We start from the raw sequence: 18,910 nt of genomic DNA, 5'->3' as shown, positions 1-18,910 counted from the left end.
GGCATTAAGTACCAACAAAACAAACGAAACAATCCTGCTTCTTGTAAACGAAAAAAACAACAAAAAAACTGCATCAGGAAATCTTATATCTGTTTTATTCACATCTAATGTTATGTGTCATATTTACAAAATTGCACAAATTTACCAGAAACATATTACGTACTGTGTACATGATAACAATTCAAAATAAATAACAAATCATCAAAGGAATGTTCAACTTCTTCACTCTCTCATAACAAAAACAAAAGAATATACAGAAAATCTGTTCAGGCTGATAACAGGAGAAAGTTTACATCAATACTGGCGGGTAATTCATATTTTTTTCTGATTTTTCTTTTTTACATTATCCAACGCAAATTTAAAATGTACCAAAAACCCTAAAGAAAGTAAGTACTCATCTATCATCTCTCATGGTAGGATTCAGGACTGAGTAGAAAGATACACCTTTAAACTTAGGTTTTCATTATTTTATGAACAAAATGCTGAGATTTTTAAATAGGACTTTATTTTAGAACTTTAATTGGCATTTTTTAAAATTTCAGGCTTAAACAAAGCCGTTGTCGTTCTTACAAAGCAGATCAGTATATTATAAAGTGTAAAAAAAAATAGTAAGCCCTAAAGAACAAAAAACACATTGTGAAGCTATCAGTCCTTTCCTTGGAAAAAGGGGGATGGGTAATAAAATGTGGAACATAACTGGATCGGATGCATGCAAATGTACAAGTCTTGTGATGATTATGATTATTTTTTTATGAAATTAACTTTTCAACGAGGAAGAAATGGATGAAAAAAAATCTATGTTTAAAACAGTAAGAGGTAAGAATGAAAAAAGAAGAAAGAAGATCTCTATTGTAGATCTTAACAATAATTTTAAAAGATGGTATTAATGTGTATATATTTATCACATAAACATGATTGAAAAATGATTGAAAAATATCTGATAAAATTCATGCAAAAATAATAAAGTAGAAGTTATCAAAAGTCAAACTGGACGGATTTCATCACATGTAATTCCTTTTTTTCTGACATTGATTCACATAAATAATTTTATACAAGAGTTGGAAGAGAGATAATGTGCTGTACTTTAACATCATGCATGGTTCAGTAATGTATAGTGATGTAAATTCATAAATTATTGCAAGGTTTTTATGCCAATAATGCGACTGGATGAGTATCGCAATTATAAGAACTTGCATTATATCTGACTTGATATATATAACTGAATGCAGAAGATTTCAAAAATCACAATTAATAATCTCACATTTGAGTCCATTCTACAAAACTTTCAATATCAAATGCAAGCAATAATTATTGAATTTACAGTAAGTGCTGGTAGAAATAACTTATCACAAGTAAGTTGAGTTTAAAAACATGTTCAAAATCAAATTTAGCCTATAGGCATAAAGCTAAATAGAAGACACTCTGAAATCGGTTAAAAATACAAGTTCAGGTGCTCTTCAGATGCCTTCAAATATTGTACATTGGTTAAAATAATGCCCCATACACCACAAAAAACAATCATAACTACGTCATGCAAACATAGTATGCATAGACAATGATTTATCTTGATTGAGTTAAGGTAAAAACTGTTTTTCTCATATAGACGCTGTATAAACATATTCTAAATTGCCCAAAATGTGTAAGTAAAAGGACATAAATGACATCCATTACACAATTAAGGTATATAGAATGATTTTTACTTTGAATACAACACATTTAATTTAAACAATGACATATGTTTGTTTCAGATAAAAGAATTGTACAAATATATGCTATCCAAGTTTTTCCTTACATATACATCAGTTTTTCATCAACAGGGAAATTAAATGAGAAAAACAAATTACTTTTTTTAATATCTACACTTCTATAAAGGTCTGTCTAAAAAAGTGACATTTAATACAATAGTAACCATATCCTTTACAATAAAATCTGTTTATACATGGGTTTTGTTCTTGAAATAAATTTTAATAAATTTATATTAAAACACATATATAATAACAGTCAATTGTAGTTAACATTAATAAATTACTATGTCTTACAATAACAACTATGTCTTTCAATAAATTATTATGTCTTTCAATAATCAATAATATTACTATGTCTTACAATAAAGATTTAACAACTACATAACATACTCTTTCAACAATCAACTGACTCACAGGTACACTTGATAAATATAGTATACAGTGAAAACTAATTATTAGACTGCAATATGACACAACACAGGTATGTTAACATAAAAACTATTCTTGATTTGCCAGCTGCAGTAACCAATCATTTGCCTGATATTTGTGGTACAAGCAAACAAGAGTTTAACTGGAGTTACTTATGCATATATACTGGCACATATTTTTTGTGCAACAATAAAGTTTCCATGATAGTCATTCTTAAGACTTAACAACATGGGGTTTCAACCCAGGTTTAAAGGGGGGTTTCAACTATATGTCTTAATTCAAATGCATTAATCGTCCAAAAAAAAGGGGCTTTAAAACCCCCTCCCCCTTGACCTGCCAGATAAATTAAAACCCAATGACTATAAAATCACTTTTTTGTTCTGATTTTTTTTCCAGTTTAACTTGATAATAAATCTTTACACTGTTTAATTGGATCTCATATTTTTCAAGTAAAAACAATGCTCTGCCCAGAAATTTTATCAACAAGATTTATTAGAATATTGAATACAATAGCTGGACCCATTTCTTTTGAAGGTGTTGTATAACGAAACAAAAGAAATGGAATGTCAATTCGATAGGATTGGTACCATATGCATTTAGAATATTATCGACTCTGACAACCCCCCATGGCTGAGAGGAAACGTAAAAAATCCATCTATATTTAATAAGTGGTACTAGAAAGTGTAAACAGTAAAAATACATACATTCATTATCTCCCTTAAATGTTAAAATTATTTCTACATCAATATAAAGATAAAATAGATAGATGCCAGGAATTCCTTGGCTGAAAAAAAATCCTGGAAGAATGCATAAAATCTAACATGAAATACTACTTCTGTGACTTTTTAAAATAACAATGATTAAGTCAATCACAATAATCACTTAAATGTTTCACACTACATGAAGATAATATATGAAAAATATTGTGATAAATGGGACCTTCAACTACACACTCACAATGAGATACCATTTCAATCACACTCTAGGGGGTGGGGGTAAAATTCTACTCACAATGAGATACCATTTCAATCACACCCTATGTGGTAGGGATATAGTTCTACTCACAATGAGATACCATTTCAATCACACTCTAGGGGTTGGGGGTAAAATTCTAATAATTGGGAAGGACACAAACTTTTGGCAAAACAACAACCTCTAAAAATTATATTTTAAATCATTTCAAAATCTCATGTGTGACCTGAAGTTTGCTATTTGAGAAAACATATAAAATATGAATTCAAACTAGGTTTTATGGATCAAGATGTTTTTATATTTCTCTGCACTCTGCAGTATATCTATCTGACCTTTTTCAGCATTTACACAAAGTTAAAAGGTCACAAATGATTTTTTGAAATGACATTTTACAACTGTAGTGTAGAACATTAATACAACAAATTTTTCTTGAATGTCTTCTTCACTAAGATCATAATAATACAAAAGCTACTAAATGTTGATATTCCAAAGACCTACTTCCTTACTAAATAAATCTTTCTATGATTCTAAGGCTTTTTTTCAAAACTTCTTAAAAGACATATTTTTTGTTTGTTTGGTGAGAAAATCACAGTGATTAAAGAAATGCCCAATTCTTAGAACTTGTTTGGTTTTCATAAAAAAAAAAAGAGTACATAAGACCTGTTAAAAATGTATGGTTCTCAAGCCCCACCCGTACCAAATATCAATCATTTTGGTAAAAAATACCGCTTTAATTATTTTTCTTAACATTTTTACCTTCTTCGAAAATCTGTATAACACAAAAGGTAAGTATAGAGTTACTTCCCTTGAACCTAACAAATAAAGTTTGAAAAGTTATTTTTAGCTTTCATGTATATTCTAGTATTGAGACAACAAGATTTTCAAGGGGCAAACATCTTTTTGCCAGAATGAATTTGAACACCATGCAAACTACAACCAAATTGTACCAACACAATTAACATGAGGGTTTGAGTAAAACATTTGAATGGATTAAATAGGTTTTGATTTGAATAAAAAAAACAGCAATACACAGAAATAAGTATCTAACATGTATAAATAGTTAAACAAATTTTGTCCATATGAGTTTATATTTTGTTGTTCAAAAATATCTTTAAGCTTCTTGTTTTTATCATAATTAATTATCTTTCATGATTTCAAAGTTCTCAATATCAATCAAAGATAATTTATCAAAAAAAATCACATAGACTGTTAAAAACACCCACTTAAGCTACTTGTTTTTGTTGTTCAATTTGTTGTTGTGACAACTGTTGCTGTGGTAACTGTTGCTGAGGAAACTGTTGTTGTTGTTGTATCTGCTGTTGTTGTTGAAGTTGTAACTGTAATTGTTGTTGGTCGACGGGGGATGGATTCAATGCTGGCTGTGTGTAATGGTCATACATCATCTGGGCCACATTGTATACATATGTTATGTCTGGACGCTGGTCAGGTATTGGGTTAATACATAAGGCTACTACATTTCTAAGCTGTAATTATACAAATATCGACTTGTATTTGTGCTCATAAATAAAAAGATTTGAAATAAATGACAATGAGACAGCAATCAAATGACACTATAAAAACCCCAGACACAACTGAAGTTAAGTTATTTGTGGGGTTTGTGTTGGTCAGTCTGTAGTTTTATATGTTGCGTACTGTTGGATTTTTTCTTCTTTTTTTTAGCCAGGGCATCATTTTTTTTTCAACTTATGATCTCATGAGTTTGAATGTCCCTTTGGTATGTTCACCTCTATTATACAGTTAACAACAATAGACAGGTACGTGCATTAACAATTTGTGAAAATTCTCCATAACAAGTGAAACTGCGAGCTACTGCTCACTGATGATACCCCCGCCGCAAGTGGATAATATTAATAGTGTAAAAATATGCAAGTGTTCGGTAAACAGGAAGTTGTCGAGTGATGAATCTGAAAACGCATCACACGGTATAGCTGACTTATAAAAATCCTGAAACCAAATTTCAGAAATCCTTGTATTGTAGTTCCTGAGAAAAATGTGACGAAAAATTTTTAACTTGGTTATCATGTGTAAATTCATACAAGTGTTCGGTAAACAGGAAGTAGTCGAGTGATGAATCTGAAAACGCATCACACGGTATAGCTGACTTATATAAATCCTGAAACCAAATTTCAGAAATCCTTGTATTGTAGTTCCTGAGAAAAATGTGACGAAAATTTTCAACTTGGCTATCATGTGTAAAATCATACAAGTGTTCGGTAAACAGGAAGTTGTGGAGTGATGAATCTGAAAACGCATCACACGGTATAGCTGACTTATATAAATCCTGAAACCAAATTTCAGAAATCCTTGTATTGTAGTTCCTGAGAAAAATGTGACGAAAATTTTCAACTTGGCTATCATGTGTAAAATCAGACAAGTGTTCGGTAAACAGGAAGTTGTCAAGTGATGAATCTGAAAACGCATCACACGGTGTGGCTGACATATATAAATGTTGATACCAAATTACAGAAAAGGTTGATGTGTAGTTCCTGAGAAAAATGTGACGAAAGTTTCATGGGACGGACTGACTGACGGACGGACGGACTGATGGACGGACGGACTGATGGACTGATGGACGAACGGACTGACAGACAGAGGTAAAACAGTATACCCCCCCTTTTTTAAAGCGGGGGTATAATTAAAACAAACATCTAACATATATAGTTTTCCTTGGCCAGCACCCTTTCTTTTCAGTTTCCACTACTTTTTGAAGATTAATGAGATTTTATTTGTTTTTTTGTTATGACCAACCATTAAGTATATACTTCATATTATAATTTCAAGGATTGGCACTCTGCCCTTATGAAATCCTGGCTGTAACACAGGATAGCAAACACAAAAATGTCAAAGGGAGATAAACTATAAAGGGAAATAACTCACCTCATCGCTATAAACATCAGATGGCAAGGGGGGGTAATCACATTGGTCTATTTTCTTGCACAAAGAGTATAAATTCATCTTGTCTCCATAGAAAGGTGACTGCAGAGCTGCCATCTAAAAAAAGAACAATATATATTTTTTTTCCAGATATCAACAGAACAAGATCTTTCTGAGTTTTTCTGCATAATCTCACTTGAGATGAACACAAACTGATATTTTTCTAAATTTTGCTGACATTTAATAATTTATAGACATTGCTGTATGGTGACCTATAATTGTTAATTTCTATGTCATTTGGTCTCTTTTAAAGAGTTGTCTCATTGCCAATCATCATATCACATCTTCTTTTTAATATTTAATTTACCATTTTTAACTTTAAAAAATTAAGCAAGGATTCTGATGGCAAAGTCAACGATTTTATTTAGTTGGTAAACAGCATAAATCTAGGTCAGTTGTTATATAGACCTAATAACATGCAAAAACATGTTTACTGTATTCTTTTCAAGCTTTTCAGAAGCATAAAAATAAATATAAACAATATGATTAAAACATATTGTGACACCTGTCATGACAGTTGATTTGCTTTGAGTCAGTCTTAAATTCGTTCTAAATATGTAGATTTATGTGCAAATATTTTTTTTACTTTGATCAATTTGAAAATCTTATCGTAAATGATGTAAATAACAAAATCACTTCAGGTGAATGATAATTTTTTTCTTCAGTTTAATGATAATCTTACCTCGTAGAGTAAACATCCAAGTGACCACATATCAGACTTGAAGTTATAACCTGTCTCATGTATTCTCTCGGGAGACATATAATAGGGGGTACCAACTGTAATCAAAATACCTCATTATCAATTGTCTTAGTACACTGTGTGTTTTACTTTAAACACATATGATCAAAATGTGCAAAGCTAGAGATTTGTGCTCTCGTAACTGGTTTAACCCAAACACATTTTCAAATTAAAATCTTGAGCTGTACAACATAACAGCATCTGTATACATTACCGTTTATGTTTTACAAGTATATATTGTTTTTACTCCTATTAATGTTTATATTGAGTTTTTGATAGCTAGTTTCTTGCTGGTAAATGATTGTCCATGTTTTCTTTATTTTAGAACATCTGACAAATGAACCTGGATTTTCTTAATAGTAATATTCAGTCATAAATCAAAAAAAATGTATGAATACTTTACTTTCTAATCTTTTAACTTTAATTTCCCCAAGGGTGATGGAGAATAGAAATATGGTCACTTTTGTCTTCCTCCGCAGTAAAACCCTTGCTAAAGTGGGGAGACCATTGGCTGTTAGGGCAGTAAAACCCTTGCTAAAGTGGGGAGACCATTGGCTGTTAGGGCAGTAAAACCCTTGCTAAAGTGGGGAGACCATTGGCTGTTAGGGCAGTAAAACCCTTGCTAAAGTGGGGAGACCATTGGCTGTTAGGGCAGTAAAACCCTTGCTAAAGTGGGGAGACCATTGGCTGTTAGGGCAGTAAAACCCTTGCTAAAGTGGGGAGACCATTGGCTGTTAGGGCAGTAAAACCCTTGCTAAAGTGGGGAGACCATTGGTTGTTAGGGATGTTAAAGTAAGCAGACACGTCTGGTCACCTTTAATCTGATGCCTTGTGTAGATAGAGTGCTATGATGTGTATTTTGAGAATCCTTTTGAGAAGCTTGCAACAACTCTTTGAGGGGTCCATTAATGGCCTGTTGCAAGGATTTTTTTTGTGCCTATCCAATAAACCCTAATTTTTTATAGGCAGTCCATATTTCTATCCCTGACAGCATCTATTACACGACTATATATTGCATGTATTGCTAATAAATTTGTTAATTTGTCCTTGTCCTGAACATGCATGAAATATTTGCCACTGGATGTTAAGTTTTACCAAGATGACAAACTTCATCACTTAGTCTTTGGTGAATATTTTTCCCTCTAACAATTATACTGCATCACCTTATTTTCATAAAGAACCATGTTTTTTTTACAAGCTATGGCTTAAAGATGTAAGCACTATAATCGTAAGGAACAAGACATGCGCTATCAACTAAGAGTTTCATTAACTGACACGTTCAATACATCACATAAAACTGATTATTTGAAACAATTTCTTACCCAAGGAATGAGCTGCTGTGGTCTTTGAGCTAAAAAATCTTCCAAGTCCAAGATCTCCCAACTTGACCACACCCTGACCAGTTATAAATACATTAGCTGGTTTTATATCTGAAAAAGAACATTTTGAGGTAAGGGTGCAATCAACAGTTTTTTTCTATGACGTCACATTTTGAGGGACCATGCATAAGTGACCCTTAGTGGTGGACTGATTAATAAAGTTACTTGTATAAAACTAGATATCACTGGAATCAGAATGTTCTCTAGTTTATAATGAAATAAAAATAATGTGCACTTTTAATATATTAAAAATATTCCATCCAATGAACATGGGGAAAAAAAGGTCTAATTTGAACATCAAAAACTTGAAACCAGGTCATGTGCACACCCATGAAGACATGATCCATGCACATTTTACATAATCAAAACTGTATGAAATTTGTAGGTTTTTACCTGGCCTTTTAAAAAATTCTTGTTTCAGCATACGGTTTCCTGCTCCGATAAGAGCTACAATGGCTGCAATTAAGTTTTCAATTTTCACTGCCAAAAAAACAGGATGTTTACAGTGTTGTCTCCCCTCAAAACATGTAAAGTTAATATAATTTTTAAAACTATTTCAATCATTCAACCTGTTTTAATTGAAAGCTAGTTAACTAATTTTTACAATCAAATACAAAAAACATGATACTTTTTCACCAATTGAGTAAATAAACAGGGGTTTCCCTCCATGGTTATTTTTAGTCGGGGAATAACCCCTAGTTTTTTATACGAAACTGTTTATAGCACCCTAAGTACAATGCTAGTGTTTTCTTTAAAAAAAAACATGGTGATTTGTTTTATTACTTTATGAAGTTCAGTGGAGATAAATTATCCTCACACATAAACAGATGACTAGAAAATTGTTGTTCCATTAAATCATTTTTCACATTGAACCAAAATGTGTTTGCATTTGCTTTCATATATTCTGTAACTACTGAAAATTCAGAAATTATTGTGTGCATTTTTGATTACGATTTTTCAAGACATATATATATATATATTGTGAAGTAAATCATTGTGATTTTAAGTAAAGCTACACACAAATATATATTCATTTGATATCTGAATCACAGAATGCAAATTCTTATTATTGAGATACTCAAATAGTAATAGTGTATCATATTGATGGAGTGGTAGAATCTATATATACACTGCATCTAAACATATCACTGAAAATTGATAATCATAGTAAAGATTAATACAATTGATCGTAATTTTCATTCTAACAATTATAAGATTCCCAAATTTTTTTTGGTACCAAACTAATTTGATGAGCATTCCATGAGATATTGTTTTGATGACAAATCTGTCAGTATACAACACATACACAAACTTTCAATGGCATTTTTAAATGCAGTGTGAATCCCTTAAGAACTGACCTCTGTGCATAATTCTCTTGGAATGCATATGTTCTAAAGCACTACAGATCTGTATAAAGTATTTCCATATAGATTTCTCTGGAATTAATCGGTTCTGTTTCTTAAAATGCTGAAAATTATAAAAACAGTAGAGTATATTCAAAATCTATAAATGTGACCAAAAAGAACTTAATTGGTTGTTATGTAATAAAAAGAAAGTGATTGTGGCCAAATTGAAATGTCTTCCATACATATAACTAAATAATAATTATAGAATATTTTGTATATTTTCTTTAGATTTGATTTATTATGGCAATCATAACAAACACTTTGTGTTAATCATTACAAAATGTCCAAATGATTCAAAGTTGTGCGAGTTATAATTTCTTTTCTAATCCTTTGTTACATTGTACATTCTAAAATAATATACTTTTGAAAACTTTAGAATTTTATTCTACTGGAGCTCAATTTGATTATTCTGAACAGATCACCAATGCCAGTCAATTTCAACACAATATGAATATCATTATTCTACTGGAACTCAATTTGATTATTCTGGACTGGTGACCAGCATCAGCCAATTCTAACACAATATGAATACCATTATTCTACTGGAACTTACTTTAATTATTCTGGACAGGTCACCAGCATCAACCAATTCTAACACAATATGAATATCATTATTCTACTGGAACTTACTTTAATTATTCTGGACAGGTCACCAGCATCAACCAATTCTAACACAATATGAATATCATTATTCTACTGGAACTTACTTTAATTATTCTGGACAGGTCACCAGCATCAACCAATTCTAACACAATATGAATATCATTATTCTACTGGAACTTACTTTGATCATTGTGGACAGGTCACCAGCATCAACCAATTCTAACACAATATGAATACCATTATTCTACTGGAACTTACTTTAATTATTCTGGACAGGTCACCAGCATCAACCAATTCTAACACAATATGAATATCATTATTCTACTGGAACTTACTTTGATCATTCTGGACAGGTCACCAGCATCAGCCAATTCTAACACAATATGAATACCATTATTCTACTGGAACTTACTTTAATCATTCTGGACAGGTCACCAGCATCAGCCAATTCTAACACAATATGAATATCATTATTCTACTGGAACTTACTTTGATCATTCTGGACAGGTCACCAGCATCAGCCAATTCTAACACAATATTCAACTCATTGTTTTCAATAAATGAAGACAAGTACTTTATCACATTTGGATGATTCAGTTGCTAAAAATAAAGTAAAGATGATTTTAATAATATAAACATGTAGTGTCTGATAATGAAAATAACTTGTCATGATAAAACTATATACCAATTATTAAATCAATTTCTTCAAGCATGACAAAATAAAGTGTGGAAAACTGATTATTTGAGTGAATTTATAAGTCCAAGGATCATAACTGCTCAAAATCATCAGACCGGAACATAATTTGAACTTGATCTGTAACTTGTCACTATAAAACCATATATGGGCAGGAATTCGCTAGTGAAATTTTAGGGTCAATAATGTTTATCCAATTAAAAAATAAAGAAATCATGCAAATATGGAGAATAAACATTGTTTAAATATCAAAGTGGGTTAGTCTTTATTGCCAAATGCAAAAAAAATGGATCCAATTCAAAAATTCAAAAAAAAATCAGCACTTGTTATGTGCTGGTAGTTGAAAACTGTAGACAAAAAGTGTGACATTTCTGCAGTGGCAAAACCCCTAGTCATATTTAGAATATGCCTGAAGAATTGTTCTACTATAATAGTTGAAAATCAACTGCAAAATGATCCGTCTATCATTTAGAAACCCCATTTTGTACAGAATCCGATTATTGCTGCAAATAAAATACGTTTGAAAATGGACAAGTGCATGTAACTTTTCCCGTCAACAAATGTTACATGCACCTTTTCATTAGCTGATTAACTTTGGAAACAAGTTATTGGTCCAGCATGGCAAATTTTGAAAGGTGTCAACAATGGGTACAATTGGATTTCATGATTTTTATCAATCAACTGAAGTTTGAAAAATATAGAAGGTAAGAAAATTTATTTCATTTTCGTGTCAATACTGCCCAATAATACTCATCTTTTTATAACAGTTGTATACTTTTTATAGTAAGCATTACCATAATTATTTTGTTCTCATTTCAACCCGATGACAATTACATTAAAATGTGGCTTTGTCATCTTTCACACTAGGCATCTACCAGTGATCAAGTAGATGATAAGAGAGTGGAACCAGGTAAATTTAACCTCACAATGAAGTGTTACATGCACTTTCTGTGTAAATTAGGTTCTTTGATAATGATGTGTGACTTGCTTTGCAATTTTGTCCAAAAATATAAGTTTATCTTGTATTTAAACAGGTTTGACCCTTACGATATTCATTTTATTGCTGGAGAGATTTCTGTACATAACATTGACACGAAAATATTTACCAAGGAAAGGTGTCTATGATACATGCAAAAGCTTTTTTTTGTACGGTTTGCCTTATCAATCTCATTTTTTACATGAAATACCACAGATTAATTGCCAATTTGATTAACCAGTACTTGTATTCATTCTCAGCATTATAAAGATAACTGGCCACTTAATTTGAAAAGATAAAATGTAACATTGACACCAGAATAAAAACAATATTACTTTATTACACTTAAAGCATAATTGGCCAGTGCATAATATTAAATCAAATGTAAATTTATGCTGAATTCTTAACAGAGAAGTTGTTGATCTTTCTTGATTTCTAGACTTTACAATATATACTTGTAATTCTTATCGTTTAAAGGCATGTAACATTGACACATCTTCTGCGTCCAGGTTACATGCTACAACCTAATAAATGTGCATACAATTATTTAATCAATAAAATCTTGTTGAAATTTAAATTTGCTTCATTAAAATGATATTAAAGAAATAAATGAGTTTTAAATATTTGTGTTTATTTTTTTCCTGATTGACTAGCAATTTTTCCTCAACATTTGTTGGTGTTCATGTCAATGTTACATACATAACCCAGAATTATAATGTTTTAAAAGCATTGATTTCCAAACCTGTGTTATGAGCTTTAAAATGAGTTTATATGAGTTTATAAATGACTAACATCTGAAATATTGTCATCACACAATTTCTTTGATGCTCCTATGATAACTTTATGAGTAACATGGACTACGATTTTTGTATCAGGTCTTTTTTGTGTTACATGAGAAGATTTTACTGTGTTGAAATCAACAGTTAATCTAATTTTTAATATTCAAAGTTATTATTATGATACCTATTTTAAAAAATAATGTATAAAGTAAACCCAAATTAAACTTTTTTTTCATTAAGAAATTGTGTATGTAACATTGACAGAGTCTATTATTTAGACTTTTACATGTTCAGGCCAGTGTTAAATGCGTAAACAAAACTTACTGCCATATGGAGCTATTATCTTATTTTTATTTTACAAAATTAAAGCGTTTTCATGTTTTCCTGTTTAATTTGTCTTTTAACACTAGTTAGTAACATTGACAACAATATTTTGTGTCAAGATTTTTTTATGTTACATGCAAAGGTATTACTTCCTTAAAGTCAGACATTTATATAACATTTTATAACCTAAATGATTAATTAGATATTACTGGGCAGCAATTATATTATTTCTCCAAAATTGACTATTAAGCACACCACTTTCATTTTCTGGTCTTCATGTATGTAACATTGACATACAACCTTTTACTTTTCTGTCAATGTTACACGCATGAACAGAACTGATAACATTTACTTACTCCTTTGCTCTATAAAGAGATTATTGATAATTTAACTTGTTTTACCACCATCAAACTTCATCTTTATTTCTAAATATAGATGTTCTTTTTAGAAGTGTATTTTCTTCATTGACAACAAAATTGGTGTCAGTCTTGAAAATTTACATGCAATTTTTAATTAAAAAAATCTACAGGCAATATAAACCTAAGAAAGAAAAAGATGATCAGCAATAAATGTGATGAAGAAAACTCTCAGGAAGATGCTGCAAAAAGATACTGTCCCTGTCAACCAGTCAGATGGTGATGTCCCTGGCAGTCAGACAGATGGTGATGTCCCTGTCAGCCTGGAAGATGGGGATGTACATATCAGTCAATCAGTTAGTTGGTGATGTTCCTGTCAGACAGTCAGTCTGTGATGTTCTTGTAAGCCAGTCAGAGGGTAATGTCCCTGTCAGCCAACAGATGGTGATGTCCTAGTCAGCCTGGCAGATGGTGATGTTCATATTAGTCTGTCGGTTGGTGATGTTCCTGTCATTTAGTCATATGGTGATGTTCCTGTCAGCCAGTCAGATGGTGATGTCCCTGTCAGCCAGTCAGATGGTGATGTCCCTGTCAGGCAGTCAGATGGTGATATCCCTTTCAGCCTGTCAGATGGTGATAACCCTATCAGCCTGGCAGATTATGATGTCTGTGTTAGCCAGTCTGATAAGGTCCCTATTAGTGAGTCGGGTGGTGACGGTGCTTTCAGCCAGTCAGATAGTAGTTCTGTGTCTGAAAACCAGATGATGGTGACTGTGTATGCAGACATACTAGTGATCTCCAATTTGACCATTCTACAGCAGTGTAGAAGATAGTTATTTCAAAATCTTGTTTATTTATCCCTTTTCATTCACCAGTAAACACATGTGTCATGTGTATTTACTGATGCTCATTATAGAAATCATGAGGAATTCAATTTGTAACATTTTTTTTTAATGGTTATGCCAATAATTGACATTCCAGAATATCTTTTGCATTATAAGAGGTTCAGGCTCCTGATTTCAAAATAATAATAATAAACTCATCATGGATACCAGAATTGAAATTTTGTAGGCCAGAAACGCTTTTCGTTTACAAAAGACTATTCAGTGACGCTAATGAAACAAAAAAGTAAAAGAAGGCCAAATAAAGTTGAAAACAGGACTATGGTCTAATGGGTGTTGGTTTTCTCTTCTGAATTGTTTTACACTGGTCATTATGGGGCCCTTTTAATTGTGGCTTCCTGTAGTTTAGGTAATATAACAAGTTTTCAAGATGAAATGGCATTGAAAAATCGAAACAAGATATTTGAGAGTTTCTATATTATTGTAAATTGTATAATCTATGTACATGATGTATGGATTTTGGTTCTGATTGAGGGTAGATTAATTGTTGTTTTGTTTTTTTCTTTTTTCAGATAGATAGTTGAAGATGTTGGAGACAGAAAACAAGAAACAAGAAACTTGTTTTGAATGTTTGAAATAAAATTTATTGTTTAAACCTTAAAAAGTTATCATAAATGTAAGATTAACCAGCAGAAATAAAACAAGATATAGGGTAATATGTCTATCAGATAACAACCTCAAAGATGAAACCCAAATTGTTCTTTATAGAAGTTATGTAAACAATTGAAAATAAGATTCTCAATAAATGCGGCTGTATCAACCTCTCGTAGATTTGTTCCATATTTTGTCTTGGTTTTTCATACTATTATTTTAAGTGTAACTGTGTCACATGAATGAGGGATACATGTAATCATTTTGTACCCTTACTTTGTCAGTATTAGTTATTGAGTGAGAAACTTTGTGGATGCTGATGGTTGTATGGTTGTCTCTTTATCAATCTCATCCCTGTGCATAAACAAACGGGTTGCTTACTTACTGATATAAAAATGTTTCATGTTGTGGAAATTTTGGATGACTCCTTCATCAATTGATCGATCTTTGGTCTTAATTTTATTTTTCTGGTTATTTTGACATTTGCATATCTTTTAATTTAGCCTTCCATAGTGTACCACCATGAACAAGCATAACTACTGGTATAGTTAAAAAAATATGTCTGCTGTCTGAAATTTAGGTGAATGGTTTTGGTATTAACCACTATTTAAATAATATCATATATGAGAAATGTGGCAGTATAATTGTATAATTTACATTCAGATGGTTGTTTGGAGGCTTTTTATATCTTTTAAGGTCAATTCTGGCATGGTTCATTTTTCTAATTTTTTGTGTCCACGTTACATGCAACATTTAAGTCACTATTTTATGACAGAAATGAGATAATTGCAAAAATATTAATACAATTTTTTAATGTGAGGGTAACACAATGAAAAAGAGCCTTTACGTGTTCAGAAAGAAAATGATTCTTACTGTATTTATCTCTTAAACATTGCATGTAACATTGACAGAAAAGTAGAGGAAACTTGTTTTCACAAAATTTCTGAAAGAAATGAAATTATACATTTTAGAGTTTTGATGATAGACAATGTTTTGTGATCAATATATATGATGTTGAATGTTGAATAAGTTAAGGAATCATTAATCTCAATTTGGAAAAAGTGTCCATGTTACATGCTCCAAATTCATTATTTGCTTTGGTTCCAAACTGACGCAAGTTTAAAAATGATGTTTTTGGTTACAAATAGAAGGACACCATTTGTAGCAATAATTTGTAAAAAATTTAGAAGCTTATAATGATTTTTATTTTTTTCTTACAATGTCACACTAAAGTAGCATTAGCGAATTCCTGCCCATATACCATAATTCAAATCAATATAACTTCAAGCACGATGAAAAAAAGTGTGGAAAACTGATTTGCCAGACTGACGGACAGACCAACGTAGAAACAGATGGTTGACTGACAGTCAGACAGATTAAATTATTCATAGATCACATTGCAATCCATTTTCAATGCATTATATAAAGTAAAACTTTATTACCAAAACATTAAAGAACAATCTATAAAGATATTATTTGATAAAGTAGTATCCATTTTGAATATTCCTTGAAGTTCAGTATTTTTGTTTTTGACCTTTACCATAGCTAGTTTAATAAATAGTTGAGTTGAATGTCAAAACAATAACAGAACAGGAATACAGACTTATGGTAATTTGTATACTATTGATGTCCAAATGAAATATTTCTCACATTTCCTTTATTTCACATACAGAAACAAACTGATGTTACCTTTAAAAGACCTATTTCCTTTATACAGTCCTGTCTGGCTTTGGCGTCCATCATTTCAAATATCTGAAATATAAAGGTTTTACTGTAAATTCTGCATATTGTACATAGAAATGGTAACAGTTCAATCACATGTTTACTTCAACATTATCATATAAATTGAAAACAAATTGTATTTAGGATTCTAAAATATGTAGTTCATTGATGATTCAATCTGCATATAGTATAACTAAAACTAAACATGCTCAAAGATGTATTATGTGTAACTTATTTTCAAATCATTCATTTATTAGTTTATCATCATGATCATGCAGTGTTAATTGAATTAATTTGAAAGGGATATAAACTGTCAGTCTTGATTAGATACTGCTGTTACTGTCTGTAATTTATGTTTTCCTATACATGTAAATCATGTATATTGTTTGCCATGAATCTTAGATCTTGCCAATGGTTTCATATAACTAAAACTAAACATGCTCAAAGATGTATTATGTGTAACTTATTTTCAAATCATTCATTTATTAGTTTATCATCATGATCATGCAGTGTTAATTGAATTAATTTGAAAGGGATATAAACTGTCAGTCTTGATTAGATACTGCTGTTACTGTCTGTAATTTATGTTTTCCTATACATGTAAATCATGTATATTGTTTGCCATGAATCTTAGATCTTGCCAATGGTTTCATATTTTGTCATGTTGAGGATTTTAACAGGATCATACTGTATTATTCTGCTCACTATTGAAGGTTTGTACAGTAACCTATATTTGATTACATCCACACCTTTTGGACACAGGTGGATAGCTGTCTCATTGGCAATCATTCCACATTTTCTTATTTTCATGCTTTTCTCTCCACATCAATACAATTTTGGGCTGTTTGAGCTTTTTGGATGGGTTGTTGTCTCTTTGACATGTTTGACCAAAACCTAGTATTCATTTTCTATCCCAATCTACTAACAGTTTAATCACCAGTGGCTCTTTACATATAAAAATTGTATGACTGAATTGTACAAGTATTTTTTTTGAAAGATTTTTTGTGAAATGAGTGTCAGTTCTACATTTTATAAATATTTACCTGAACTTTCTTCAATGCTACAACACTGCCATCTATTTTATTAATAGCTCTATATACTTCAGAAAACTGTCCCTTTCCTATCTTTTTATCTATTTTAAAATTAGCAAGGCAGCCATATTTACTGTCCTGTTCATCAGTAGGGGAGGGGTTTCCTTCTAAGTCCATTGGCTCCATACCCCCGGCAGCCATATTGGTAGCCTTTAACCTAATGAGAAATGAACTAAATATTGTAACATACAATGTACAGTGACCTACATGTATAGTTATTAATGTCTGTGTCATTTTGGTCTCTTGTGGACAGTTGTCTCATTGGCATCATACCCTTTTTAAAAATGTATGTTTACATTAAATTGCCGTAATCAATATTTTTAGAAAGAATTACAAGTTCTTCTTTCGTCAAATTGCTGTCATCACTAATTTTCAGAAAGAATTTAACTTCATTCATCAAATTCAGTCCATTTACTTTTAATCAGCAAGCACCAAAAATTACTATTAAATTATCAAATTATTGCATTAACATGATTAATGTCATATCGCGCATTTGGCAAAATAATTTACTGTTATAAATTCGTCCCCCATTACAACCATAGAGGATACACTTATCACTATTTGTCGGCCATTACTGGGTATCACAAAAGTTCCCTTAAAATTCTGACATCATAAAAGAAAATATCTGACGCCACAATGGAAAAGTGATTGTAGTATGACGTCAAAATTCAAGTGGGCCAGATTCTTGGGTCAAACGCTGAAGCGGGAACAGCGATACGGTCTATACACCTTAATGCTAATACCAGCTGCGACGCATACAACAATCACTTTTCCATTGTGGCATCAGATAGTTTGTTTTATGAACCTGTGTAATATCCAGTAATCAACAGACATATAGCGATAAGGTGTACCTATTGATAGAGCAGTTGATTATTACTCTTTCAATTGAACAAGAGATTGGTTGAGGGCATCCAGTACCAGTGTATTTTATGCTGGAAAGAACATTTTTTTTTATTATAATATACATGTATCTGTATAAATTTATCTGATTGGTTGTTGTTGTTTGATCTGGTACCAGGTAGGAAAATGTGGAAAAATTTCAACAGAGTATTCATAGATGAAGTACAATTAACTGCCGCATTCTATCGATAACAAAAGAATGGTTTACCTTGTTTACCTTCCGTTCTAGTTTTTTTGTACCGAATAGTATAGGAATTTAATGGAAGTGTTTGGTGCGCATGAGTTAATTTTTCCTGACAACGTCATTCGGTTATCCTCTCGATTTTAGTTCAAAATAAACGAAAACA

At 31.3% G+C, this 18,910-nt stretch overlaps 1 protein-coding gene across 2 annotated transcripts; it reads right to left on the bottom strand.

The window, feature by feature from the left end:
- Positions 1-73: 73 nt before the first annotated feature.
- Positions 74-18,892, bottom strand: LOC143063429 (serine/threonine-protein kinase Nek7-like). Of its 2 annotated transcripts, XM_076235579.1 has the most exons (10): positions 18,772-18,892; positions 17,616-17,820; positions 16,540-16,602; positions 10,718-10,828; positions 9,578-9,686; positions 8,613-8,699; positions 8,163-8,270; positions 6,784-6,878; positions 6,045-6,158; positions 74-4,630 (listed from the first exon to the last, which is right to left on the bottom strand). In XM_076235579.1, exons 2-10 carry the CDS (start codon positions 17,802-17,804, stop codon positions 4,370-4,372), a joined length of 1,137 nt encoding a protein of 378 aa, XP_076091694.1. In that variant the 5' UTR covers positions 17,805-17,820; positions 18,772-18,892; the 3' UTR covers positions 74-4,369. The 2 variants fall into 2 exon arrangements, with proteins under 2 accessions (XP_076091694.1, XP_076091695.1); XM_076235580.1 differs by lacking the exon at positions 8,613-8,699.
- Between the last annotated feature and the right edge of the window lie 18 nt (positions 18,893-18,910).

The sequence above is a fragment of the Mytilus galloprovincialis genome, chromosome 2, assembly GCF_965363235.1.
Source record: "Mytilus galloprovincialis chromosome 2, xbMytGall1.hap1.1, whole genome shotgun sequence".
Classification (NCBI taxonomy): Eukaryota; Metazoa; Mollusca; class Bivalvia; order Mytilida; family Mytilidae; genus Mytilus; species Mytilus galloprovincialis.
This window is presented reverse-complemented; position numbering and strand designations above follow the sequence as displayed.

Bases quoted from the DNA above. Each gene is read 5' to 3' on its own strand.
- LOC143063429 (XM_076235579.1), bottom strand. From the start codon at position 17,804: ATGGCTGCCGGGGGTATGGAGCCAATGGACTTAGAAGGAAACCCCTCC. The intron at 10,829-16,539 runs GTAACATCAGTT...CTTTATTTTTAG, and splicing joins AGGAAATAGGTCTTTTAAAG to CAACTGAATCATCCAAATGT. The intron at 6,159-6,783 runs GTAAGATTATCA...TTCTTTTTTTAG, and splicing joins TTGGATGTTTACTCTACGAG to ATGGCAGCTCTGCAGTCACC.